Source organism: Notolabrus celidotus, chromosome 1 (assembly GCF_009762535.1).
Source record: "Notolabrus celidotus isolate fNotCel1 chromosome 1, fNotCel1.pri, whole genome shotgun sequence".
In the NCBI taxonomy this organism is placed as follows: Eukaryota; Metazoa; Chordata; class Actinopteri; order Labriformes; family Labridae; genus Notolabrus; species Notolabrus celidotus.
Genome location: NC_048272.1, coordinates 42037659 through 42064939, shown reverse-complemented (window position 1 = coordinate 42064939; position 27281 = coordinate 42037659). Strand labels below are relative to the sequence as shown.

General features: G+C 39.5%; 4 protein-coding genes and 2 long non-coding RNA genes across 8 annotated transcripts; 2 read left to right on the top strand and 4 right to left on the bottom strand.

Moving 5' to 3' along the window:
- Positions 1-1086: 1086 nt before the first annotated feature.
- LOC117814322 lies at positions 1087-2061 on the bottom strand. The gene is made up of 2 exons (XM_034685623.1): positions 1494-2061; positions 1087-1185 (listed from the first exon to the last, which is right to left on the bottom strand). Exons 1-2 carry the CDS (start codon positions 2059-2061, stop codon positions 1094-1096), a joined length of 660 nt encoding a protein of 219 aa, XP_034541514.1. The 3' UTR covers positions 1087-1093.
- A 2140-nt stretch (positions 2062-4201) lies between these two features.
- LOC117821977 lies at positions 4202-5921 on the bottom strand. Of its 3 annotated transcripts, none has more exons than XM_034696577.1 (7): positions 5823-5921; positions 5607-5711; positions 5379-5493; positions 5192-5273; positions 4976-5131; positions 4567-4810; positions 4202-4315 (listed from the first exon to the last, which is right to left on the bottom strand). In XM_034696577.1, the coding sequence occupies exons 2-7, from the start codon at positions 5670-5672 to the stop codon at positions 4301-4303; spliced, it is 678 nt and encodes a 225-aa protein (XP_034552468.1). In that variant the 5' UTR covers positions 5673-5711; positions 5823-5921; the 3' UTR covers positions 4202-4300. The 3 variants fall into 3 exon arrangements, with proteins under 3 accessions (XP_034552468.1, XP_034552473.1, XP_034552460.1); XM_034696582.1 differs by having other exon boundaries at positions 4255-4315; positions 4563-4810; XM_034696569.1 differs by lacking the exon at positions 4202-4315 and having other exon boundaries at positions 4380-4810.
- A 120-nt stretch (positions 5922-6041) lies between these two features.
- On the bottom strand, positions 6042-6512 carry LOC117822610. The gene is made up of 3 exons (XR_004633223.1): positions 6483-6512; positions 6299-6322; positions 6042-6209 (listed from the first exon to the last, which is right to left on the bottom strand). It is a non-coding gene; the product is annotated as an uncharacterized LOC117822610 (long non-coding RNA).
- A 699-nt stretch (positions 6513-7211) lies between these two features.
- On the bottom strand, positions 7212-10954 carry LOC117822041. The gene is made up of 4 exons (XM_034696652.1): positions 10572-10954; positions 10306-10473; positions 9802-9897; positions 7212-8522 (listed from the first exon to the last, which is right to left on the bottom strand). Exons 1-4 carry the CDS (start codon positions 10611-10613, stop codon positions 8205-8207), a joined length of 624 nt encoding a protein of 207 aa, XP_034552543.1. The 5' UTR covers positions 10614-10954; the 3' UTR covers positions 7212-8204.
- An 11842-nt stretch (positions 10955-22796) lies between these two features.
- Positions 22797-24492, top strand: LOC117822476. Its single transcript, XR_004633185.1, has 4 exons — positions 22797-22929; positions 23038-23120; positions 23226-23409; positions 24067-24492. It is a non-coding gene; the product is annotated as an uncharacterized LOC117822476 (long non-coding RNA).
- A 21-nt stretch (positions 24493-24513) lies between these two features.
- On the top strand, positions 24514-25181 carry LOC117822036. Its single transcript, XM_034696640.1, has one exon. It carries the CDS (start codon positions 24522-24524, stop codon positions 25158-25160), a length of 639 nt encoding a protein of 212 aa, XP_034552531.1. The 5' UTR covers positions 24514-24521; the 3' UTR covers positions 25161-25181.
- Positions 25182-27281: the final 2100 nt, after the last annotated feature.

Genomic DNA, 27281 nt, shown 5'->3' with positions numbered 1-27281 from the left:
TACCAAGACACACGTCGACATACTGACAAATAAAACAACAAGAAACACAGAATCTGTGACCAATCCTTCAGAAAGGTCCCGCTGCCTTTCTGGCAGAGGTCGGTTTTACTCCCCACGTCTGCAGATTTGAAGATCTAGTGGATGATTTTTATTTATCATGGATAAGTGCTAGCGCTAGTTAGCATAGCCACATAGCTACATGTTCATAGCTGTAGCTGTAGCTGTGTACCAAGACACACGTCTACATACTGACAAATAAAACAACAAGAAACACTAAATATGTGACCAATCCTTCATGAAAGGTCCTGCTGCCTTTCTGGCAGAGGTCGGTTTTACTCCCCACGTCTGCAGATTTGAAGATCTAGTGGATGATTTTTATTTGTCATGGATGAGTGCTAGCGCTAGTTAGCATAGCCACATAGCTACATGTTCGTAGCTGTGTACCAAGACACACGTCTACATACTGATAAATAAAACAACAAGAAACACTAAATCTATGACCAATCCTTCAGAAAGGTCCTGCTACAGGCGCCTCTCCGTCAGGATCAGATTCAGAGGGCTGAAGTAACGCGATCTCTGAGCAGCCGTGTATATTCAGCCAACATGTAAACATTACATCAACGTGCTGGAGAGCCGAGGCACATCCACTTCCGGAGGGGGCGTGGTCAGAGGGAAAACAGAGTGTTCTGATGAAGAATGAAGAAGAGGACTCTTCAGGCAGACCAAAATCTGATTTCAAAGTGTTTTTTTGAGCATAAACTTTAAAGACATGTTTTGGGGACCTCTTAGACCAATATATATTGATGAAAAAAGCGTGATATGTCCCCTTTAAAGGTGTGTGAACCACAGAGCTCAGAGAAGGAGGCGCTGAATGTGGACAGTTTCATGTTCAATTGACCGCAGCAGGCAGAGAAGATGTATAGATGTAGATGTGTTATGTCAAACCTAACACTACCTAACAGTATAGTACTAGCTAATACAAGCAACTGGAGCTCCCAAATTTCAATAAATGCACACATTTTTTTCTTCTGGATGCTTAGCCTTTTCTAGTTTTACCATGATCCCTCTCAATAGTTGCCTTAATACCTGATGATCAAGGTGAAGATGAAGTAGAAGACGCAGCATCCTTCCCAGTCATGTCATCCTCCTCCAAAACTGATGCATCGATGTCCACAGCCATTGTCTCTGGGAAACTTCAACCATATGGATGAAACTATTAGACAGCAGATTAACCCTTTTAGGAAGGCAACATTGCACAAAAAGGGCAGAGGGAAAGGTCCTACATCTTTCTCTATTAGATGCTAGAGGGTAGAATGTTCCTGCAATTATCCACCAATGGAAGCTCCCTGCCATCATGTGCTATCTGCTGGTCAAAATACTGCATTCGAGAATTCAATCTACTAGTAGAATTTTTTAAATGGATGACATTTCTAAAAATGGTAAATGCCTGTGTGTAAATGAATGTATGTAATTATTTATATAGGCCTACTAACCTTGTGGATCAATGTTGATTTCATCCAGATTCCTTCCTTTAAATTCAGCCAGTCGTCCTTGCTCCATGGCCATGAGGACTTTACTCACTTTGCCAAGCTGTAATGTGCCTTCGGGCAGCCTGTAATACTGGCGGTGTATTCTGATGTCATGCCCAAGGAAGTCAGCAAGGTCATCCATTTCATTGTCTTTGAGGTTGAGGACATTGGACATAGTAGCCATGTGCTTTCTGAGTTTGGTAGAGGACAACGCTTCTGGGTGACTCGCTCCACAGCTTTGAGCAATGTGACGGATAACATCTGATCCTCTGAAGTGACTGAGTGCCTGTGGTCTCCCAAACAGGAAGGGATTCTCATCAGGCACATCCCAGTTCTGGCGAGTCTTGACAAGCAAGTCCATGGACGCCATCATATCTGAAGTGAGAAGGATGGGGACCTTTCGTCTGCGTTTCCCCTTTATCTCTATACACTGGAAGTGCTTACAAAGCTTTTTCTCAAAGTCTGACAAAGCAAGCTCATCATCTGGATGAGTAGTGGAGGTATCTCTTAATATGAAAGCATTAAGGGGCATCTTTGATACTTCTCCTTCTCTTCTGTGATTAAAAAGTATCACCTCACAAAGTGTCATTTTTGCAAGTTCTGCCCAGTGCTTCTTATTTGGTTCTTGTTGGAGTTTTGTTTGGCAATCCTTCCTTTGTACCTCGAGACGCTTGTGCATTTTTTTAACATCTTCAGCAAAAGGAAGTAGTTGTGGAGCATTCCATTTAGCCTCACTGAGGTTCCTGAGAGCCTGTGAAGACACACATTCATTCCATCTTGTGTCACTGATTAGTTTAAAGGGGCTATGAGGACTTTCCGTCCGGCGTTGTTTGCAGTGACACCTTTCGGCGGAATCGGTAGTGTTTTTCAGGCATGAAGACTCCATTTCCCATGAGCACCCTCGCCCACTGTCGTGAAGATGCGACTCTTACCAAGACGCGCATTTGTTTTGGAAGCAATTGTATGAAGCACGGATCTCCGTTTTACACTTTTGTTCTTCATCAAACACAACTATTCTCAGGATGCAAAGCGACGAGGTAATGTATTTGTATTTACGGCTACTGTTTATAACGTACGAAAAAATAAACTTTGTAAACTAACTTTGTACTGTCGTTTAGTTTACAATAGGTGATCATACTATCTGTTTAGAGTTTCTCCCAACAGCCCCGGTGCTCCAGTAAGCGTCCGAATAATGTAAATGTGCACACATATAATGCTATAGTCCTCAATGAGTGGCGAAGCATTCACAAGCAGACATAATACCTATATACCGTTCATTGCCATCTTACTCTTACCTTGAAAAGCCCTGGTTGTGGAGTGTATGTCTAAAACAATGCTTGACAGCATCATACCATGTTAGCACTACATCGTTATTATACCTTAGTAGTATGGATGACATCTATAGTAGCAGCAGACCTTTTTTATCAGTACTATATTCATAGTATTACATTTGTGTTATTCATAGTATAGCTAGATGTTTGAAATAATAGCCATTTTTAAACCTGTGTGACATACCTGGAGTAATCTGCATTATATGTTCTGGTTCAATTTTAGAGCCATAGGCAAAGGGTTCCCTTATTGTTTATTAATATTATTTAATTCAACTTCTAATGTAAATGATCTAACATTTATCTGCATTCATTCACAGACTATCTCACTGGAAGACCTCAGCTTTGAGCCAGAGGGGACAACACACTCCTCCAGCTCATCTGAACCTGGGCCTTCAGGAGTGGGCAGAGGACGGGGGAGGGGGAGAGCTAGAGGTAGGGGGAGAGGTGTCGGTGTCCAAGGTGGCAGAGGGAGGACAACTGACATTAGCCTGGAAGACCGTCAGAGAATGACACATCTTCAGGAGGCCAGAACCTCTGCAATGAAGGCAATTTTTAACTTTCTTCCTATATTTCTGAACATACAGAAAAATAATTGCTTTTTGCAAACAAGAACAATTTTCTTAAATGAATTATTTTCATTTTCAGGATAAAGTGGCATCCTTGACATCCAACCAAAAGGACCAGCTGCTGGAGAAGGTCATGTTGAGGCTTCCGGGGCTTATGTTTGACCTGTTGGATTTGTTTGAGCCTGATCCAAACCCTGAGACCAACAGCGGAGCACAGCCACACTGGTGTCTTTGCAGTTATTGCAGAGAAATGCCCTCAGACTTGGAGCGGAAATGCTGCAGACAGAGGCCAGAGAACTGCATCAGCAGGTCTGCCTACATGGACCTGTATGTCCTTGATGAAGGAGTTCTGCGCTTGGCCCGCACAGCTTGGAATGACATCTTTGCTGTCGATGAAGCCCAGGAGCCAGGCGTGGAACAAAGGCAGTACAGGCACACAGCATACAGACAGTATGTGTTGTGGCAGCATGGACGTTTAGGGGAGGGCAACAGAGTGGTTATTCCTAGCTGCATTGTGTGGAAAATTAGGGATACTTTTCCAGACGCTCAGGGACACTACACTGGGTTTATACCTCGTAGGCTAAATTAAAGTAAACAATAAAGGGTACAACAACTATCTCTGATCTGCTGCTACATGTCAATAAAACTGCACATTGACTTTCTTTTTTTTATATAGCAATAATTGTATAGTCACATTGACAAAACAAATTGCTATAGAAATATTTATTTTGTATTTATGAGTGAATGAAAATAAAGTTTTCTTGTCTTTAACAGTCTTTTGTTTAATTTTCAATACACAATATTTACAGTTGACATTTATACACCATGTTCCAGATATGTATACAATATGAACATCAGACTTTTTCCCTATGAATCACACAGGCAGGTTCTGTAAGAGTGAAAGAGAAGATATATAGTGATGGTTAGCAGACAAAGAAAAAGATGCTGACTGATTAAATGTGTCATAACTGATTCTAAAAGTAGGATTGTGCTGTGTGTGATGAACACTAGTTATTATTATTGTGTGGTCAGTTATACTGCTTTATCAATAACCAAACTATGATACACAGATATGAGATATGTCATACCTAGTGTCTGTCATGTAAATGATCAAAGAAAAATATGCATATGTGTACAAACGTCTCCTTGTGTGATGCGAGCTTGTAGTAGTTCTGCTGTAGGTGGTGGAGGAATCCCAGCAACATGTCCAAGTCTCCTTGGGTCATCAGGTCTCATTGGTCTTGTTTTTGGAAGTCCCTTTCCAGAGTTTAAACGTCTCCCAAGGATTTCTTTCTGAAGTTGAGGGATGTAGCTGTAGTCTTTTTGGACCTTCAGTGTGTGGACGCTCCATGTTTTGGTGGTCTTGTTGTAGCACCTTTTGTTCCTGTCACAATACAGAAATTATAATTCAACATTAGTGTTGAAGAAGACTTCTTTTTCCTCCTATGTTTTAAAATTCCACACAAGTACATAGATAATATTTCAGTAATATTGTGAGGTTATGAATGCACATAATACGGAAACTATATGTATTAATGCCATCACTCACATTTTATTGCCATCAGCGTCCTGAGCTGCAGGCCTGTTGTTGTGGTAGTTGTAGTCAGTTGCTGCTAGAAGGGTGCGTACTGGTGAGCTGAATGAAAAGCGCTTTCCTGCATACATAAGGATGTGATTCTGGAAGGATTCCAGGTCTGATGTTGTGCTGTAAAAGAAGAGACAGTTCATCACTCAATGATTTTGTGTTGAATTACAGTTTTATTACTGAAAGTTGGTAAACTTCTTCACATCCTTCAGCCAGCGTTTATCAGGGACGATGGTCACAAGAGCCTGATGTAAGGGAGAGCCTGTGTGAAACATAACGGAGAACATTGAAGGAGGAAATCATCAGCTCAGTATTTGAGACTTCAGTGTACAGATTGAGAACATGATAATATAGTCTGACAACTTACCTTGCACCATCCATGGCTTATCTCTGGTGTTCTCATCAAGTGGCCCGTGGTCACAGCTCCCAAAAGACCAGCTGTTCTTGTCTCTTACATGGTGGAGGACTCCATGCCACATTATCTGAGGAGACGTCACAGGGAAACATTAACAAGAGGAACATTGATTCATTGAAAAAAAAAATCTGCTGAATCACTACAGCTGCTTATGTAGTGTACTGTGTCACTAAATCTTACTTTGAATTTCTCCTCTGTTACTGCATGTTTACAGCAGTACCAGAAGTGATTGACAATATGTCTCATCCACTGATGGATCCCTGACTGTAGTTTGACAGAGCCAGCCTAGTAAGACAGACATTGAGAGAATTTTATTTTTAGAAACAAGAGTGTTAGTAAACTGTAATTGTTGATTGTTGTTTGTGTAGTGAGCAATTTGAAAATCTAAAGCCTTACAGCATGCAATTTTTTGGCCAGGTTCTTTGCTGCTTGCCAGATGTCCAGAGAGTGTGTCAGACCCCAGTCTTTGTATTTTCCTCATGTTGGATCTGTAAAAGATTTACAGTTGAGTACACAGATTCAAAATTCCTAACATTGGTCACATCAGTTTTTTAGGTGAGGACATGTATTAACCTAGTAAGGCTGAGATCTGTCTGTGAACATCTGTTACCACTTCTTTAACAGGGATTTCCAGCAGCAGAGCATCCAGTGTTCTGATGAAGCCTTCCTTCTCCATCACCACGGAGTTTCGATTTGTCTCCCTTTTGTCTATGTTTTCAATGTGGATGATGTCTCTGGACTCGAGTTCTATTGTAGTGTATGTGCAATATTGCGCACAGTGCCCTTCACAAAAAAAGTAACACAATACATTTATGTCATTTTGCCTGAATGAACATTTGACTAAAAGGCTATGGATTACTGTGTATACATACCTGGTGAATCCATCCTGCCATCACCTGGGCACAATGGAAAATGTTTGAAAATCGGTTATTTCATATACTGTAGAAGCAAAGAGAACTGCCATAGCTTTACTCAAATATAAACTTATAGGTGTTGATAGTATAGAGACAACCACAATCATTTAAAAAATAATATTTACATTCTGAAAAAACTCACCGAGTACAGTCACACTGTCCTTGTCCTTTAGCAGTTTCCCCTTCCAGAAGTTCTTTATGGAGTCCACACAGTATGTGTCCTGGATTGAGTGGAATGTTGTATTGACCACCATTCCAATATTCATGTATTTGAATAGTAGGGCGATCTATGTGTAATTGTTTCCAGAGAGAAAGATGTTTGTAGACAACATGAAGTCTCCGGACTGCATCCCAAATTTGAGCAGAGGCTGGGAGTTCCATTTCCAGAGACTGTGACCATTTGAGCAAAACTGTTGATTAGAAAACCAAAGACTATTAGTATTACATATGTTCATACACTGTAAACCCTAATAAGTTCACAGAACTCAAAAATTATTTTGTAACAGATTACACAAAAATATTTTAGTGATGTTTTTAAATGTTTTGAGTTTACATAAAATAAAAATTACATTTGGAGTTGCCTTAAATTATCTCAATGTTATCTTATAAATATTAATATTCCTCAACTTATAATTAGGGAGTAATTCACTCAAAATTTCCAATATATTTCGACTCATATAATGTGGGAAATACACTTAAAATTTTCAATATTTTTCAACTCATAATGAGGGGAAATACACTCAAAATTTTCAATATTCTTCAACTCATAATCGTGTACTCAAAATTAATTATAAACTTAAATACTGATGTCTGCATACTACACAATTATAATCAGCTAATAATGTTAGAAAACATGAAAGTGACCACAGTGACAATTTAACAACTTTTTTATTCAACACAATGTGCTTTTTAAAATGCACGAATCAAAGGAGCTCAGTCAAAACAAAGTGCTTATCATAAATTAAAAAAAAAGGAAAAGGAAATGACTCTAGCCAAACAAAATGTGTTTTAAAGTACAGTAAGTGTTAATAGTTCCATACTCTGATAGTGGTCATTGCTACAAAGGGTAGATTCAATATTTCAGGTCTCCATCTCATATTATCAAGTAAAGATTATGATAAAAACTCACTAAGGATTCATGATAAAATTCAATAAAATTTTAAGTATAATCCACCCTCAACAGCAATGACAACTATTAGAATGTGGAGAAATGTAACACTGTAAAAACATTTTGGCACCTACTGTACCTTGAAGGCTGCAACTCACTTTTTCAAACTAAAACAAATCAAAAAAGTACTTGTTTCTACTGTGCTGTACTTCAACTGGCAACATCAAAGTAGTGCATCAAGGTAGGCATTTGGCAACAGAACATTGAACATGTGACGTGCATGAATTTAACAGACGCTATTCAGTGCATAAACTTGTGCTAGGCAATATATCAATGTTGTGATATTTATGTATTAGCAATCAATGGGTTACATCTGAGGTAGAAGAGGCAAACTGTGCCACATCTTAAATCTGAGGTTGAAGAGGCAAATTGTTAAATATGTCAAGAGTGGGGGGGGAGAAACCCTTCCTCAACACTCAGTTTAACAAATAGTCTGCAACTCACTTTTTAAAAAAAAATAAAACATTCAAATAAAGTGCTGCTTTGTACTGTGCCGTACTTCAACTGGCAATAGCAGGTAGTGCATCAAAAAGGCATTAGGCAACAGAACATAACACATGTACAGTGCATGAATTGAACAGTAGGCACATCTTCAATCTGAGGTAGAAGAGGCAAATGATAGCATTTTGTAAAGGAGGGGAAAAAACAAAAAACTTCCTCTATACTCGGCTCAACAAATAGTCCATTCTGAGTGATTCACACATTGAACAGATCAGTCTTCAGCGTCAGTAGACGCCCTTTCAGTGGTTTGTTGTCCTCAAGACACATCACAACTTTCTGGATAAATGTGAATGTAAGCTCAAGGTTCTTTGGGTACTGTAGGTCTAGTGCATAGACGTACCCAAATAGCAGGAGAAAGGAGTCAGCCAGATTTGTGGGACCACTCACAAGTATTTCATCCTCCACGACGATAGAGATGCTCTCAGGGCTGAAGAGGGCCGCATCAGCAGTGTCATCTGTGACGACTGTCAGGAGAGCCACCGGAGTCTCAGTGAGGTCTGGACCATCTGCTGACTCCAAAACACAAATAATACAAGAATGAGTTCAGCCTCTCAATGATACAAATCATGCTAATAAAATAAAACAACATTCAAACACTTCCTTAAAGGCTACTGTAAAAGAAAGTGACGTTAAATTCATAATGAAAAGACGACCGCATTTAAAACTCTGTCAGTGATTTTTATTACAGCCTCAGCCATGCAGGAGTCCAATTCTTTCCCTGAAATTATTTTCCAGGACTTTTCAGTCACTACAGAGACAAGTTCCTACATTGTACGCTAATACATTCCCCAGTCCCCCTTATTCTTTAAAGGTGTTGTTTTTCTACAGCTATGACTTGCATTTACCCAGATCCTTTTCTCTGCTTTATCAGTTTTTTTTCTTTTTAATATATATACATCTTTTTTAATCATTTTGTTCATATTTTATTTTTTATTCATATTTTATACACTGCATCCATCTTTTATTCTTCTGCTATACTTTTTGAATTTCTCTATTCCCCTCTCATCACTTTTCTTATATTTTATTCTCTGCATCCATCTGTTAATCTTTTTTATACCTTTTTTTTAAACATTTTACATTTTTAATCTTTATTATAATCTTTTTATTAATTATCCTCTTAATTATTTTTTTTATCCTCTGTATACTTTTTAAAAATCTTTTTATTAATTTTTTCCCATTTTATCCCATTTTCAATCTTTTTTTGTATTATTTGTATCCCTTTATTATCCTCTATTTTTTCTTTATCCTCTTTTACCCTTTGTTTCCTTTTTTAATCATTTTTATCCTTTTATTATCCTTTTTATCGTCTTTAATCATTTTTTATCCTTTGTATCGTCTTTAATCATTTTTTATCCTTTGGAAAATTTTGTTTAACCTTTTTTAATCATTTTTTAAAATGATAAAGGGATAGGAAAAAAATATTAAAGGATGATAATTTTCCAGGATAACTTACTTTGACCTTTTTTCTCATTTTCCATATGTTTCCCATGACTGGGAAATTGGTCAGTCACTTTCCAGGACTTACCTAACTCAGATCAGCTGTTCTGGAACTGAAAACAGTTTCACTTCAAAGGGTCAGTCAACTCAGAGTCCAGTGTTAGGCTAAGGGTTTGCTGAACCTCCTTTCTGGAATACCCCCCTGGAATTGATAACTCACAGTTTCCCTAATCTCAGGGTTCACTCTGAGTTTTCACATAACCCTGGTTCTCCTAGAGTTCTTTGAGTGATGTCATATGTTTAAGCTGACTGAATGGCTAGGCACAGGGATTGATAGTGAGGCCAGTACACTTACATTACAGGTCCTGAAGAACTTGGAGGCATCTTCACGCAGGTACACAGGAAGTGCATAAAGGACGAGGGCCCGTCTCATATTTACATCAGGTTGTTCCTAGATAGACAAAAAATATCCATTACAATAGTTATGACACAAAGGCAAACACTTTAAAAAAAAATCAAAGTGTTAAATAGCTCCATATTCTGATGGTGGTCATTGCTATAGATGGTAGATTCAGTATTTTGGGTCACCATTCCCTCAGTAAAAATTGTTTTTATATTATTATTTGTTATTTGGACTTCTTCCAATTAAAGCTAATAAAGTATCTTTTTAAGGTAACTCTTTCTGATGGAATACATCTTGTCAAGATGGTATCTTTGATGAGATGACAATGTTGTGTTTATGGCATAATCACTTAATGTCAGGGCACGGTCAAGGCAAATCACACTATGGCTTCTTACAACTGCCTTCAAACAATCTGTTAATAATCTGTTTCTGAATCATGCAAAGTAAAAAATTCACCTGAAGGTCAGAAATCCTCATAAGCTTGGCTAGCTGCTCCGCTATCTTGCCAGTCTTTGTGGCCTTGTCTCTGAACAAAGTGATGAGTTTAGGCGTGTGTCTGTCCAGCTCCTTGTAGAATTGATTGCGCAGGTTAACGTTGTTGATTCGGTGGAACTCTGCAAACACCTGTACATGAACAGAATTACACAAAAAGGTACAATGATGAATTAGGAAAAGAGTTGTTAATGTATTTAAAGAAGTTTTCAGTTGGCAGGTAGCAATACCAAGGGCAATTCTTTGGAAAAATCAATCTGGTCAGTGGGCATGCGAAAGAGTCACGTTGATTCGATTGCTCTCAACAGGGAGGACACTTAAATAATAAAAAAAAGTGTTGAAAGGATTTCGAGACGATCTCACAACCACACACTTGAGCCTACGAAGAAACACAAACACGGGCCTGGTTAGCCTCATAACACACACAGATTATGTTGTTTAGCATTGTTCGTTTCAAGCTAGCACACACGCACGCACTCACACACATACACACACGCACACAACTGGACAAGGTAAAATACCGAGTGTGTAACGCGGACACTTATTGAAATAAGTAGGCTAAACATAGTACGCTCCATCCGTCGTCAGTCCCACAGGTTTATCCTAAGGCAGCCTCGTTTCATTTACACATCTGGATACCTCTTCATAGAGATCTTTCCCCGTATTTGTGCCATGCATTGATCTAAATCCCAAAAGTTCCTCTGTTAGGCACAGGCATGTTCCTCTGTTAGATAATTATGCCACGGGCCGGACTTGGCCCGCGGGCCTTGAATTTGACACATATGCTCTAGATTGACTCAGCTCGTGATAACCAGCTTCATGTGACAGTTTAGTGCGGTCTCCTTTGTAAGGTTCAGTGAAGCCAGATCAGGAAAATCTGCCTGGGATATGTTGAATTTGCCTCGTAGTATGTGCCTCAGGAATAAAGCAAAAACAGTAATAATTTGGTCATCTTTCAGAGCCAAACTTTGCCAAACTCAATTTAGGAGCAGAGTGTAAGGATATCGTTGCATACTGGAGTGTGTGTTAAAACATTTCTGTTGTCTCAGATAAACAGCTCGATTGCGCACAGAGCGCATGTTGGAGAAGATACGATATTACCACACCCAGGGACACTTGTGTACTAGAGAAACAAACATGTTAAGACAAAATATACATTTCAAACGCTACAAAGCAAAGCCAAATATGGCTGAAATAATGTTTTATTTTCATTTATTTATTATTAGTTGAAGTAATGTCTGCAGATTTTTTTTTAATTTTTGGAACAACGTCATCACGTGTACGTGCAAACGCTTGTGGGTAAATGTATTCTGCGCGGTCATCACGTTCACCATGTTGAGAGAACGTGAAGGAGTGGTGAGGAGCATAACGATGTTACAAATGTGACTTAAGTTTATGATGTTAATGATGTCTAATATTCTAAATAAATCAACGCTGCGTCGAAGTCTTCATCGACGTCTTTATGTAAAATGGACTGCATGTTATATTTAAGAAGGACTATTAACAAGCTAGCATCATGCTTTATTCCCACTCAAGTCATTTTGTATCGTGGAACAATTTGAATTGATAAGTAAAGATAAGTGTGTCCTCTAGGCATTAAGTGTTTTTTCTTTTTGAAGCTTAATAAAGAATTTGTACCGTTTGGCTTGAATTCACCAGATGCCACGTGGGACTTTGAAACGATAGCAAAGCCGAAAATACACGTTACTTTAAAAGTGCATTTCAAAATGTCTACTAAACATGTCATGATGTTAAATTACATAATGGATTTTTTTTTTAAGAAGAAAGAGATTAAGAAAGTAAGAAGATGGGAAATACAGGAATTGTATTTGTATTTTAGAGGCATTAAGTCAAGTAATAGTTAAAGTTTTATTTTTTGTTACTTTTACATGTGTGGTGTGCAGTATTTAAAACACCAAAGGCAATGTTCTGTGTAGCAGTTGATTGTGTATTCTGATTTGTAGTTTCATTTATTTTTCAGAAAATGGAACAATCACCTGAGAAAATTCCAAAAAGTTCTGACCCTGAGGAGGCAGAGCTGAGGAGAAACTGCCAGTTATTCTGTGTAAGACTGGTGGTGAAAGGATTGACATGTATAGATTGAAATGTGAAAAAATTGTTGAGAGGGATCATTTTTAATCTATTTGTATTTTGAATCATTTATACATTTTATTATTGAAGATACATCTTAAACGTTACAGCTGTTACAACATAAGTAGGTATTAAATGTATAATGGGTATTTGATTTAAGTACTTTTCTGTGATTGATTTTTTTTTTAAAGTATTCACTGATGTATTATTTTGTTGTTATTTCAGTACCAGTGCTTGGATGAGGCCATTCCAAGGCCTGTTTTATATGAGAAGGCCTTGGAATGGTCTCAGCAGGCAGTCGTGGACCTGCTGGGAGCCCGCAGGCAGAGGAGGGCAGCAGAGGCCAAAATCATTGAGAGGGATCTCCTCATCTCAAAACTGAAGAGGGACCTGGCCTCCTCTCAGGAACAGATAGAGAGCCTGACGGCCAATTTGTCAATGATGGGAGATGGTGAGTAATTGTTTGAGCTTATTTTCTTGGGTCATGAGAATAAGGATGTGATATAACAATAATAATGAAGAGGTCATCACATAGTCTTTTTCTTGAAACATGATAAATAAAAAGTGAGTACAAGTAGTGCTTTGGAATAACATGTCAGGTGTTTTTCTTTTTAAATCAGTATACATTTTGAGCATTACAGTGATGTATTTGATCCAGTAGTTGAAGTAAGTGTTCACATACAGTGGCTATCATTTTTTCACTGTGGTTGCTGGTTTGAGTTTTGGCCATGACCATTTGTTACATGTTTTCCCCTGCTTTGTAATATCTTGAATGTCTTGCAAATGTAAACTTTTATCAACATTTTTAGATAAATGGTTTTCATATTAACATGTCAATATTAACAGTTCATTTTAAATTATTGTGACATTCTGGGTATTGGTCCTCCTTCAAAGAAAAAAATGATGAATGTGTTTTAAAATATTGTTTAAAGTTGTCCATTTAGAGAGTGTATTGATTTATTTTTGAATAGTGTATTGACAGTTGCAAATCTGCTTTTAGTAGGGCATCACTTTAGAGTCCCCTGGTATTAGTAAAAGATATTAAACTGAATTAGAGTAAAGTAAGTGTTTACAAATTCAAAATCTTGATATTGAAATGGATATAATGATAACAAGAAAAGAGTTAAGTATAAATTTGAATAAGTTTATGTTTTTCTTTTTGATAGGAGTATCGTGATTTTCTTGCTGTATTAGGTCCTAGTGTGTGATAGATTGATTATGAATGAATGTGCATTGAAAATATTTATGTTTTTGTGTTTTCAGACTTTGACCTAGAGTCAGAACCGGTGGAGCAGGTGGAGCAGGTGGAGCAGGTGGAGCAGGCAGAGGAAATTATGGAGGCAGAGTGATTGTTTTATTTTTTTTTTTTTCAAGGGATTGTTGTTTTTGTTAATCGACTGTTTTGTTTGTTTTTTGTTAAAAGGTTTTTTTTTGTTTGTCTATTTCAATTATTATGTTAAATTTACAATAAAAAAGTGTTAATTCTATGTTGGTTGTATGTCCTTTTTTATTTTAAAGGAATTGTAATGTACATTATTCAAATTGAAGGGTGAGAGTAGGTCATATTTGACAACATTTAAGGTAGAAAATATTGGAGTGTTGAGCATAGAAGTAAATCACTTACATCAGATTTTACATTTTTTAAGCCTTTGAATAATGAAATTATGTTTCAGAATTTTTTTATGCATTGAAATTATGTATCAGAATTTTTGAGAGGGGCCCAGCAGTAGATCTCCACTCTCAGCCTGTTAATGGCTCCTCCAACTTTAAGCTGAAGCTACCCTCCATCGTAGGACGGAAGTGATGTACATCTAATCCTCCTTTGCGGTGCCATCCGTCTGACAGGCTCCTCCACCTACAGTTCCTCCTCTATCCTCGGACAGAAACCATTGGTTTTTTAATTCTCATTTGAACAGGGTACAGCACTATTTGAATGATAAGGGAATGCATAGAACATTCACAATAACTGCACATGATAAAATATGCCTTCCTGTCATAAAACAACGTCTTGACTGTTTAGATATAGCATAAGATAAATTAGCTTTGAACTTTATTAAGCTTCATGTTAATCACCATCATATAAAAAATAACTGATGTATTTTGATCGAGCAGAGAGACACCCTTCAACGACAGGTCACAGTCTGAGAGCTATACACCATAAAGTAAGACGTGACTTCCTGTGGCCAGTAGGGGGCGCTATAACATATAGGTGAATATTTGCATATAGAGATGTTCAGGCTGGGGTACTTGTGCAAAAAAACCTCACTCTGCCACACCCACAGCCATTGACTTAGGAAGATTTCTTTGACAAATGTTCATCTCCAATGAGACTACTTTATGCTGAGCGATGAAGGAGTTGATTGGAGAAAAACTCTAGGACATGTAATTTTCTGACACTATTCATATGAGCAAATGTTTATAGAGATGAGTTAATGCAGGAACTGGGATAGACATGTTTAATTTCTGTTTTGTATTATTATTATTATTATTATTATTATTATTATTATTATTTATATATTTTTAATAGTTATTATTTTTTATAGTGGCATAATGCATATATCATTGTACATTAATGAAACCACAGCGTACACAATACTGTATTTCATGCCCTAATTTCATATTATATGATAATACTAATCACACTTTTGTCATTTTGTCAATAAGTCCAATTCTTTTCAGAAATAAAAGGTATTATTTTATTTCGGGTGTTTTATTTTGACATTTTCCTCTTCAAGTTTCGAGTTTCCTGTTTCTGTTTCCTCTCAGGAGCTTCACCAAATGAATGTCTGTGTAACAGACTTCAGGTGAGGGAGCCTATCAGCTTGCTCGTTTTATTTTGCTGCGTGAGCAGCGCCGGTATATAAAACAGCGTCACGTCTCTGACCGCTCATCCTTTACAGGACCTACAGCTGCGTGTTTCAGAGCGAGCCTGATGGTGCGTTCACACCAAACGTGATTTTGTCGCGTTGCGCGAGCAACTCCCATGGAAAGTCAATGTGTAGACGCGAATTCGCGCCGGGCGACGCGTTTGAAGCGATACGCGACTACGACTAGATTGATGCGAATTTAAGTGAGTGCGAGGATTTTATTAAGTAAATCTTAAGAGTTATTTCTATCAGTGTAGGCTGCCTCCCCTCTGCTGCCTCCCCTCACTTCCCACTCCCCTTTTAAATTCTCAATACATTTACATTTTCTTTTGACTGTTTTTGTCTCACTTCAGTTATTGAACCTGTGTTGCCTTTTATTTTTATTTTTTAAAGTGTTTGTTTATTTCCTGGGGTGAAATTCCCCAGGTGGCGTTGACGGATCAGTTACATTTTTCTTTCTCTCTTTTATGTCAAACTCTTAGTGCTGCCCCCCCTCCACCTTGCCACACCATTATTTAAGAATTTACAGTGGAATGCAACGCAGATTTAACTTTTACTTCAGTATTACCATTTTGAAATACTTCCAGTATTTTTCCGGAGATGAATGGCAGGCAGTATGTCGACAATATCTTCCTTTGTAACATATTTCAGGTCTTCTATGGATTCCAATCCACAGCTTTTTATCTTGTATATTAATTCCTGTTGGATGTCTTTAGAAATGGTTGGCAAAGCTCTGAGGATGATAATCCTCAGCTCTTCATCCACTGCACTGATTGCACTACAGTGAGGGGGAAGAATGGTGAAGAACTATTAGTGCCATGTCACAAATTGTGTACTCGGGGAGAGGGTAATAATCTAGTAGGTCCCCCTGATTACCACAGTAGTAACAGCTCCTGATTGGTGTGAGGGAATAAACACCTACATCATGCAGACACAAAGCCATATGCTTTTCTGTGATGAAATATACTGCTGAATTATTGTGGATCAGTATAGTGATAATCTTGCCAACCTCAAGTCCATCCTCACCCTTGCCAATAACATGTTTTTTTTTGTATTTTGTTCCTTTTACAGCTGCTTCATGAGCAATCAGAATATTTGTGGATTGAAAATAATAACTTCTGACCGAATCCTTGATGCCATCATTGTAGTCCTCTTTAAAAACTCAGTTGTTTTTTCTACAACGATTGTAGGTGGGAAAAGATTGCCAGTACCAAGATATGTTTGCAGAAGCTGATACTTGAGTACACATTTCTGAAGTTATGCAGTTTTATTGCACATTGTTTGAAGCATGTGTGCTTACTTTCAAACCTCAAAGTCCACAAACCAACAAGTGGCCCAAACTGAATGATGTGCTCAGGATAATGGCTCAAATGATGGATAATGGATAAAATGATGCTTTGGTTTTAGTTGATCATGGCGAAAGGCTTGTTTGCGGGAATGCAAATTTTCATCGATAAGGACTCTTAGATACCCTATCTGGCCAGTGGAAATGGCAGGTTCGCAAATAAACGCCACAATTTCTCTTAGCTGTAAAACTAGTTGCCATATCTCATTTTCAGAGAGAGGTAACCTTCTCTCCAATCAATACAGGCAATAGTCTCAGGAACCACCAGTTCTGTACAGCATGGCCACTCAGTCTATCTCTTCCTGGGGTTACCTCACAGGGTTTGTGTTCTGTATTGTTACCTAGATATTTGAACTGATTGATTCTGTGATTCAGTTCAAGGTAAGTAAACTGTTTGTCAACAGTGAAAGACGGTGGACATACATAGCAAGATCCAAGGCAACAACACCTTCAAACAAATCCTGCCCAAGACAAGGAGGAAGCCCAGGCTGGCATACATGAAAGCAAGACAGGTTGTTGAACAATGAGTCCAATTTGATACCTCCACTATGAACTGTATCTTCACCAAGGTTCTGAACATGCTCTTTGTATGACTCTGGTGTGCGAGTGTTGCCTCTGGAGAGAGGATCTGCCTGAAAAGCATCTCTTTCAATTTCACAGTAGCGACAGAAGTACTTCCCACTGAAATTTTCCAGAAAGCCTCCAATGTTGTGCGAGCCCAGGTCGTCTCCAGCAATGCCTTGCAAAATCCCTTTGCATTTCTGTCCATTAGGTAAGGCAACCCCATTGGTATCAAGGTCTTTAAGGTCTTTTCAGTCAGAAAGATGTTTTAAATCTTTGAAACCCGTCCTCCACCCGTACAGCACAGCCTCCTTGTTCATGCTAACTGTTAGACAACTTTCTTCATAAAGCGCTCCGCATTAATCCGTGGCTGGTTTCACAGTTTGAGTGATAAAATACTCACTGGGCACTAAAGCGCTTTAATTCCAGCGTCTCTTGGAAACGCAGAAATTCAAACTTTTGCTCCAGTCATAATTAACTTCATTTTCAAAAGTTATCTTGCGTTACAAAGGCGCCCTGCTTCTTGCTGACCATTTCATTGACCATTACAGACAGACAGCCAATCGGCGCCAGTTTTTTTCAGGATTGGGGTAATGGCAGCGGTTTTGAAGGATGTAGGGACAGCTCCAGTGGTGAGAGAGGAGTGGATGATGGCAGAGATGAGGGGGACCAGGGAGGGGATGGAGCTTTAACAAGTTGTGTGGGGAGGGGGTCCAGTTGACAGGTGGATGGCTTGGATTTCTGGACGAGTTCTGTGATTTCAGAGAGAGTGGGGAGCTGGAAGGAGGAGAATGAGTGTGTGGATGCGTGAAAGTCGGCTGAGATGCTGAGGTGGGGGTGAAAGCCAAGGTGCTGGTGGAGATTCTTGATTTTTGAGTTGAAGAAGGACATAATGGAGTTGCAGAAGGAGGTTGTGTACAAGTGAGCGGGGAGAGAGTCCTTGGGTTGGGTGATATTGTTAAGCAGAGAGAATAGTGACTTGGTGTTTCCATTATTTGCGGTGATTAAACTGGAGTAGTGGTGGGTTTTGGTGCTGGCGATGGAGTCCTTGTAACATTATATGTGGTTATTGTACAACCGAATCCAGGTCCTGTTTTGAATATTATTGATACACCCAATGATTTTAGGGGTAGATCTGGTCTTGGTATCATTCATTTAAATGTTCGAAGCCTGCTCCCAAAATTAGATTTAGTTAAAATCTGGATTCAGGCAACTGACACTGATATTCTGTTTCTGTCTGAAACATGGCTTAAGAAGGCTGTTTCAGATAGAGGTATCTCCATTAAAGGATACAACGTCTTTCGTTGTGATCGTCCTAAGAAAGGTGGAGGCATCGCTATCTATATTAAAAACAAGTATCACGCCTCCATGTTATCCTCTGTGTCTCTCAGCAGGCAGTTCGAACTTCTTGCCCTGAAGCTTGAATTCTGTCAGGGCCAGTCTCTTACAGTCGTAGGATGCTACAGACCACCCTCAGCCTGCAATGAGGCATTTGCCTCCCTCTCCAAGTGTATCGATGGGTTAAATTCAAGTGAGCTACTCCTGGTTGGGGACCTGAATTGTGACTGGTTGACCCCATCATCAGACAGCCTCAAAATTGTCTGTGATTCGCTTAACCTAACACAATTAATTAATAGTCCGACTCGGCCAAACACTAAACAACCCACAAGATCCTCCCTTCTTGACCTAATATTAACAAATGCCCCCATAAGTACACTGATATTGGCGTTTTTGCAAATGACTTGAGCGATCATTGTGCTATTGCAGCTATTAGAGGCACCAAACTCCCAAAGAGTAAGCCTCGACTGCTGGTCAAACGAGATTTTAAACATTTCCATGAGCAGGCTTTCCTGCATGATGTAGCTCGTTTTGATTGGACCAGAGTTTCTCTCTTTCATGATGTAGAGATGGCCTGGAACTATTTTTATGATGGATTGTTGGGCTTAATTGATAAACATGCTCCTTTTCGTAGATTCAGGGTGAAAGGAAGAAACAATCCTTGGTTTACCCCTGTGATCGGCAATCTTCTTAAAGAAAGGGATGACGCTTGGTCCAGGGCAAGAAAGTCTAAAACAGAGGGAGACAATCTCTCCTTTCGACAGTTGTGAAACAAATGTACTTCCCTATTTAAGAGAGCCAAATCAGATTATTATCTGTCTGAAACTACTAAAAATCTAAACGACCCAAAGAAGTTTTGGAAAGTTGTAAAGTCCTCTTCTGGTCATGTGTCCACCAGTGATCTTCCAGACTCCTTAGTTAAAGACTCTTGTACCCTGACTGATAAAACAGCCATGCTAAATTATTTCAATGAACACTTTACTACGGCAGGCTTCCTATTTGATTCTTTGCACCCTGATATGACTAATAGTCAAACAGTCATTCAGGCATCTCCGGATATCAGTAGACCCAGTCATAGTCTTTTTCATTTTATGCCGGTGTCTTCCATCGAGGTCCAAAGAGCATTAAAGAAGTTGGACTCTAAGAAAGCAGCTGGTCCTGATAAACTCTGTCCGTTCTTTATCAAACTAGCTGCTGATTTTATTGCTGAGCCACTGTCGCAAATTTTCAATTTGAGTCTTGTTAGTAATGAGATCCCTAAAGTCTGGAAAGCTGCGTTTGTCGTTCCCCTGTTAAAGGGAGACGACCCCTCAGATGTAAATAACTACATGCTGATCTCTAAACTGTGTGTCCTGGCAAAGGTGTTTGAAAGGATAATCAGCGACCAGTTAAAGAACTTTCTAGACCTAAATAATATTTTATCCAAATATCAATCTGGTTTTAGAAAACAACACAGCACTATTACAGCGGCACTTAAGGTTTTAAACGATGTAACTGAGGCTCTTGACAGTAAAAAACACTGTATAGCTCTGTTTATTGATTTGTCAAAGACATTTGACACAGTGGACCATGGGTTACTGATTAATGCCCTCCAACGCATTGGCATATCAAATTGTGCAGCATCCTGGTTTGCCAATTACCTGTCAAACAGAACACAGTGTGTACAGGTGGCTGGAGCCAGCTCTTCTTCCTCCTTAGAGCTCCTAAAGGGCGTGCCCCAAGGTTCCGTTTTAGGACCTAATTTATAATCAATTTATGTAAATGACCTGTGTGATAACTTGTCAAATGCCTGGTATCACTTGTATGCTGATGATACCATTATTTACTGTTGTTCGTCATCAATTACTCAAGCTTTTGAGTTTTTACAGTCTGCCTTTGATATTATTCAGTCTCGTCTGCTGAAACTAAAACTAGTCCTGAATGCAGACAAAACCAAACTGATGCTTTTTTCTACTTCAAATGAGTCCCAAGAAAACGTCCCCTTGATCGTAACCTCACAAGGGAAACCCGTAGAACTTGTCGCTAATTACAAATACTTGGGTTTTATTTTGGATAGGGAGCTTTCATTTAAAACTCATATATCCAGCCTGGTCTCCAAACTTAGGGTGAAACTAGGTTTCCTGTACAGGAATAAATCCTGTTTCTCCCTCAGAGCGAGGAAACTTTTAGTCTCTGCAACATTCTTGCCTCTTATTGATTATGGTGATGTCTTGTACTTGGGAGCCTCGGCTAAATGTTTGTTGTCTTTAAATAGTGTATATCACTGTGCTCTGAGGTTTGTCACAGGTTGCAAACGCCTCACTCACCACTGTGAGCTTTATGTCAGAGCCGACTGGCCATCCCTGAGTGTGCGCAGGCAAACACATTGGCTTCATCTAATTTACAAATGTCTACTTGGCTTGATCCCAATGTATTTATGTGTTTATCTTCAGAGATCAGGAAGTCACTATGCCTTGCGCTCCTGCGACACTTTGCGGATGTGTGTTCCCCGTGTTCGGACAGAGTTCGGTAAGAGAGCGTTCAGTTTTGCTGCTCCTACTGCTTGGAATAAACTCCAGAAGGACTTGAATCTGTCGGATCTCATCTCTCTGGACACCTTTAAGTCTATCTTAAATGAAAGACAGACCCCAGAACAGTGCCTGTGTTTTTAAATGCTGTTTTGTAATCATAATCTGCACTTTACTTGAAAATAAGTTGCACTTTTAAATTATTATTGTTTGCTTCTACATACTGTCTGCATATATGTTCCATGTTGTTGAGTTGTGCCATTTATTCTGACGTGTGCTGCTGACCTCTTGGCCAGGTCGCCCTTGAAAATGAGGTCTTGATCTCAATGGGACTTATCTGGTTAAATAAAGGTTAAATAAAAAAAAATAAAAAAAATAGTAACAACAGCTCAACTCGTGTGTGTGTATTTGCATGTGGGTGGCTTCATATATTACAAGTTGTGAAAAATATCTATTTTTGGTCACAGTACCCCAAATATATCATAAAACTGTACAAGAAAGTGTTCCTACTTTGTATTAAGTCACTGCAACAAAAGCATTGATTAACAGGGCAAATGTTTTTACCTTTTATAAAGTATGTATTAAAACCCTTACATAGTTTAATTAGTGTTAATATATTAACAGGTATTAAAAGGACACTGGAATTATTGGCATTGCTGTTCAAACAGAACATTTCTGAATCATCTAACATTATTTTATTTGGTTAAAACCCCCAGTGCACCAAAACACTACCATCTCACAATGCATGTTCTTGGGCTCCTGACTACTGCCACCTCCTTGGAGGTACTTGATGGGTTGGTAGAAAGTACAGCAGTCGTGTTTTCTAGTCCATCAAGTGGGGAAAATGTTGAAAAACATTTTCAAAACCTTCAGTTGTGGCTGCAGAGAGCTACCTTACCAGTGGAGGAGTCTGACAAGTCAGAAAAAAGCACTGAAGACTTAAAGGTAAATGCTTTTTGAGGTAGTGATAGTACAGTTATATTTGTATTTCTAATTATGCATAATAAAAATGAATGCAGCTATGATTTAGTGCATTGTATTTTAGAATAACTGCTCAATGCATTAGTAAAGATACATAAACACTTAATTTATTTGATATTACACCTTATTTATTTAGTTAATTACACTCACTGAAAATACTGATATGATCAGTGTGTAGAAAAGGCTCCAAAGTTATGTTAAATCCTGTTTGATTTCAGTTATGTTTAAGTTATGCTTTCACTTTCAATGTGGGAGGGGCTTCCCCAGCTAGTGTTTGACTGTGAGTGAGTGAGGCCATGCGGTGATGAGAGCTGGTGCAGTGACAGACAAGTGACAAGAAGCTGGATGTGCGTGAATGAAAGAGTGAGTATTAATCTAAAGGATAATTGTAATAGGAGAGTTGATTTAATTTGATGTTGCACTGTAAACTGTTATTGAGTCCCCTTTTAGAGTGTAGATGTTCTCCATGTGTTCATTTCGTAGATTTGCAGACTCTCTTGCTAAGCTAAGCTATAGTATAAAGAAGTGTGCCATATTGCTTTACATATTTTTAAGACATATTTGTTGTCCCTTTTTCTTTGTAGAAAACCACACACCCACAAAGTCACACGAAGTAAAACCCAAAACAACCACATTGATACCACATTGTCCATTGTTTTCTGTGTATTAGCTCTCTGACACTTAACAATTCCAAACAAACCACTAATGAAATTTCATTCTTGAATTTAGGAAACAATCAAGGGATCAAACAACTTTGCAAAACTTCACTGCAAAGTTGTAACAACAGCCCCGCTGGACGTCACTGGTGAGCCTCATGTCTTTTATTGTGAAGGACTTGTGGCTCACATGACAACCTACCTTCTGCCCTACGCAGCCCTGTGGAGCGGGATAATGCTTGGTAAGTAGTATTTAAAAAAGCAGAACATCTCTTTTCAGCATTACCAAAATGACATGCATGTCTGATGAAAAATTAATAAAACAGATCAATAATCATTCCAATACTTAGGGAACCTTGGACGACATGGAAAAGGAAAGGCGTACAAAGAGAACACGCGCAAACATGATGCCCTGAGAAAGCTCACAAGACAAGTAATTGGAAATTTTGATTCCTAAGTGTACTTTTATATTATTCTTATAGTGCTTTACTGTTTCTTAAGATTCCAAATAACTCTGAAAGTGTAATTATCTTCCCAGAACATTACACAGGACAACAACACTCAGGGAATAATGGAGAAGAGCCAGTGAGACCTGAAACAGATACGTTTCAGTCAGTTCCCACAGGCTCACAAGACTGGACCATTTTGTGGTCCAGTACCAGAAGTCCCACAATGCCCTCCTATTGGAGTTTGAGGACTCCAAAAGAGTGCAAAAACAGAAGGTTTGAACATTTAATTGATAATATTATAAAAGATGTAATGACTATTTTTGAGATTTTTGTAGAATTTTGTAATCATTCCTTAACATCAATCCTCTGGAGTCTCATCATTACATATAAAATAAAATTGACAGCATGTTTATTTTTTTAAGTGTAAGGCTATGATAGTAATGTATTATTCTAATTGAACAAAAAAGTGAGTTTTTGTCAGAATGTTAAATCAAACATATAGCTGAAAATGTTTAAAGATGTTCAGATGTTGAGAAAAGGACTACGTACTTTCAGCAAATTGTCTTTGTATCGCACTCTCACATCTGTGCATCAGTGCTCTACAAATATTTGCCACCTTCCATATTAACACCCTGGCCAAAGTTGAAATGACCAGGGTGAAAAGTGAAATGTAGGATATGAAGTCAGGAAATGCAAAAAAAAATTCACAACCAGAATCTAGCCAATGACTAATCAAGAAAGTAATGTTTCACCTATACAGCGTTTTAGTTTGAGTTTTTTGATACAGTGGAACATGGTAAAAAAAAAGGTTACAAAAAATGTCAATGACGCTTTATTTTCTTCTATCCCACTCCTTTTTTTGGTCCATGTGTGCTCCAATACTCACGCTAAATGAATAAATCCATTAATAAATGTTGTTTCTTCATGTAGAAATACAAAGTTGGAGTTGAGAAATGGAAGGAAGACCAGTAGAGGAAACAGGGACGATATGTTAGAGCTATAAGAAACTACCACAGTCACACTTGATCTTGAAGTTTTGCCAGTTGATAAAACACATCCAAGTCTGTCTTCGCTCTCCAGTCCTTTGCCTTGTTCCTCTTCATCTTCACTGTCGAGCTCTTCACGAGCATCATCACCTTGTTCTTCGAGCAGGATAAGACAATCAGCCAGTACATGGCAAGACAAATGAAATCCTGTGGGATAAAATGCCAGATGCAGTGCAGTCAGCCATTGCCAACAGCAAGAGACCTGCTCCTGACAAGCGACGCCAGATGATTAGAATCCTTGTGGATGAAATAAGAAAGCATGAGGCTAACCCCACACGCAATGAATGTCTCATCATCTGCCGAAACATCGTTAAACAGTAACCCAATAGTTTTGCCGATATGACACCAGGAGGTGTCATCATTAGCGGTGGTTTTACTTCACTTCTTTCTCAAGTCCAAACAAGAATTGAGAACTTGAACCGTGCAGGCACATTCAAACGACACAGATCATACAGACCGTCTGGACAACTGCTGAAGCCAAGTGATTCTTACGGATGCAAACAATTTCAGCCGGAACTGCCACTAGAAGAAACCAGTGATACAGTGGATCAGAAGCATCAACAATTGGTGAACATCTACAGGCAGGAAGGTATTCAGGGTGGTGAGAGGGCAGAAGTGATAGACCTCATGAAAAAAACATTCTGTCTTCAGTGTAACCAAATCAATCAGTCTCCAGCACCTACCATTGAAGATTTTAGAATCCAGTGGCCTTACCTTTTCACCCAAAGGGGTATCTACTGTCACTTTGAGAAACTTACCGACATTAGCGTATTGCGGGCCTTGGAGTTATCCATATCAGAATGTGGACAAAGAATAGAGAAGTATTTCAGGACAAAGTCAAAGAAAAAAGAGGAACAGTCTGTCGTATCCGAGGGGGAGGATGTGGAGATCACCCTCCGTGTCATCAAGCTGCTGATGTCCTACTTTGATGAGGACACAGAGGGACTGATACTCCTTGCTGATGGAAGTATAGTGTAGCATTATTTTGTCTACTGTGACTGTACACTGTTAAATAAAAGAACAAGGTATAGACCTGATCTATGAGAGAGGGAACCTTAAAGCACTTCTGCTTTGACTTCCAAGGGGCGCGGGACCCGACGGGTGCGCCCCCGATGTAACGGCAGGAAAACACTGTCCGGTATCAGGCTGAAGTCTACAGAGCATGCAGTATAAGACCACAAGTAATGCATAAACGCACTTTAAAAACATGTCATCCAGACTAGCATCACTACAGGACCACGGAACAACTCTGCTCTGCTTCCCTCTCGTGCGGGCGCTCACACACACATACGTGAACATATGAACCCAGCAGACCGTCGTGTGGTGAAATCTATATTTCCATATGAAGCACAGTTAAAACAAATGTGACCAGCCTGAATGAATGAATGTGGGAGGAGCGCGCAGTTCAGTGGACTGCTTGACAATGCAGCCCAGAGGAGTCGAGCACAGATCCTCTGAACTTTAAGCACGGAGCGCCTCGTCAGAAGTTGATCAAATAAATATAAAATTGCGTATCGTTCGGTTCATAGGGCGTACTGAACCATGACCACTGCACTGCCGGCGGCTACCGGGGGTACCCGCCGGTGGCGATGGGCTCAGCGGCTTCGGGGGCTCCGGCTGCCTCAGGGAGTTCTGCTTGCAGAGATCTTCCGTGGCGCCGGTTTCTCAGGTGCGGGGGGTTCAAGTAATGGCTGTGATGCTCGAAGATCAGGCCACGGTAAGCACTGACGAGTGTGCCAGGAGCACGTTAGAAAGCATGGGGGATGAGGACATGTCAGATGAAGATCTGACGAAAGTTTCCCAAAAAAGGAAAAATCTTGAGACCAAAGGAAAAACAAAAACCTCAAAAAAAGTGAGCAGAAACAGAAGGGTGTCATTTGACTCAGAGAGCGACTTCTCACTGACTCAGGAGGACTCTCGGCCCGCCTACCCCCCGGCCGACATTAAGTCCTTCCTTATACGGACCAAAGGGTCCAGGCTGCCTAAGGTTGGGAGGAACTTCCCCGACCTGAGGCATTTTATCAGGTCAGCCCAGCCCCTGACCAGGAAAGGCGTGAAGGTGCTCTCAGAGAGGGAAGATTACAGACTCAAGAAGCACATTGGTAGGGTGAAAGCTCAGATTGGTTATGATGATGATGATGATGATGATGATGATGATGATGATGATGATGATGAAGACTGTTAGGTGCTTTTTACTGACCGCTCTTAGTGTTGTTTTTTATTTTGTACCCATGGGGGATTTTATTATCAGTACCCTGAACCTGAACGGGGCCAGGTCTGATTTTAAACGCGCCGCTCTTTTTAAACTGATGGAGACTAAGCATGTTGATATTCTGTTTTTACAGGAGACCCACAGCACCTCAGACAATGAGAGTGACTGGAAGAGGGCTTTTAATGGGGAGGTGATTTTAAGCCACAGGTCCAGTCTGAGTGGGGGGGTGGGGATTTTATTCTCCAGGAGTTTCTTACCTTTTTCTTTCACTGTAGAGGAAGTTGTTCCAGGTGCTTTAATCAAAGTGAAAGCTGTGTTCGAGAATGTCAGACTTGTGTTTTTAAATGTCTATGCTCCCACCAATGGGGTGGAAAGGGTGGCATTTTTAAACATTTTAAACAAGTGTGTTGGAAACAGAGGATGATGGTTTTATGTTGTTTGGGGGGGATTTTAATTGCACAGAGGTCCCAACCCTGGACAGAAACCATCCTGAGCCACACCCGCCTTCATCCCACACATTCAGGCAGCTCACGGAGAGTCAGGAGCAGTCTGACGTGTGGAGGTTTTTAACAGTCAGCACAGACAGTTCACCTGGAGCCACAGTAGGGACAGGGTTTTATCTCAGGCCAGACTGGACCGCTTTTATTGTTTTAAACACCACTTAAATATTTTTAAACAGTGTTTTATTCAGCCTGTGGGTTTTAGTGATCACTGCTTAGTCTCCTGTCGTGTTTTTATCAAGAGTATTCGTTTAAAGAGTGCCTATTGGCATTTTAACACAGCCCTTTTAACCGACCAGGCTTTTAGAAATGCTTTGAACTGTTTTGGGTCATCCCACAGAGAGAGCAGGCCTGCCTTCACTAACATACAGCAGTGGTGGGATGTTG

Coding starts and splice junctions, on each gene's coding strand:
- LOC117814322 (XM_034685623.1), bottom strand. CDS start 2,061: ATGCCCCTTAATGCTTTCATATTAAGAGATACCTCCACTACTCATCCA. Junction 1,186..1,493: donor AATCAACATTGATCCACAAG/GTTAGTAGGCCT, acceptor GAAGTTTCCCAG/AGACAATGGCTGTGGACATC.
- LOC117821977 (XM_034696569.1), bottom strand. CDS start 5,672: ATGAGACATATTGTCAATCACTTCTGGTACTGCTGTAAACATGCAGTA. Junction 5,494..5,606: donor TAACAGAGGAGAAATTCAAA/GTAAGATTTAGT, acceptor ACGTCTCCTCAG/ATAATGTGGCATGGAGTCCT. Junction 5,132..5,191: donor AAGAAGTTTACCAACTTTCA/GTAATAAAACTG, acceptor CTTCTTTTACAG/CACAACATCAGACCTGGAAT.
- LOC117822041 (XM_034696652.1), bottom strand. CDS start 10,613: ATGCCCACTGACCAGATTGATTTTTCCAAAGAATTGCCCTTG. Junction 10,474..10,571: donor TTTCCAAAGAATTGCCCTTG/GTATTGCTACCT, acceptor GTTCATGTACAG/GTGTTTGCAGAGTTCCACCG. Junction 8,523..9,801: donor AGTTCTTCAGGACCTGTAAT/GTAAGTGTACTG, acceptor TGTGTTTTGGAG/TCAGCAGATGGTCCAGACCT.
- LOC117822036 (XM_034696640.1), top strand. CDS start 24,522: ATGACACCAGGAGGTGTCATCATTAGCGGTGGTTTTACTTCACTTCTT.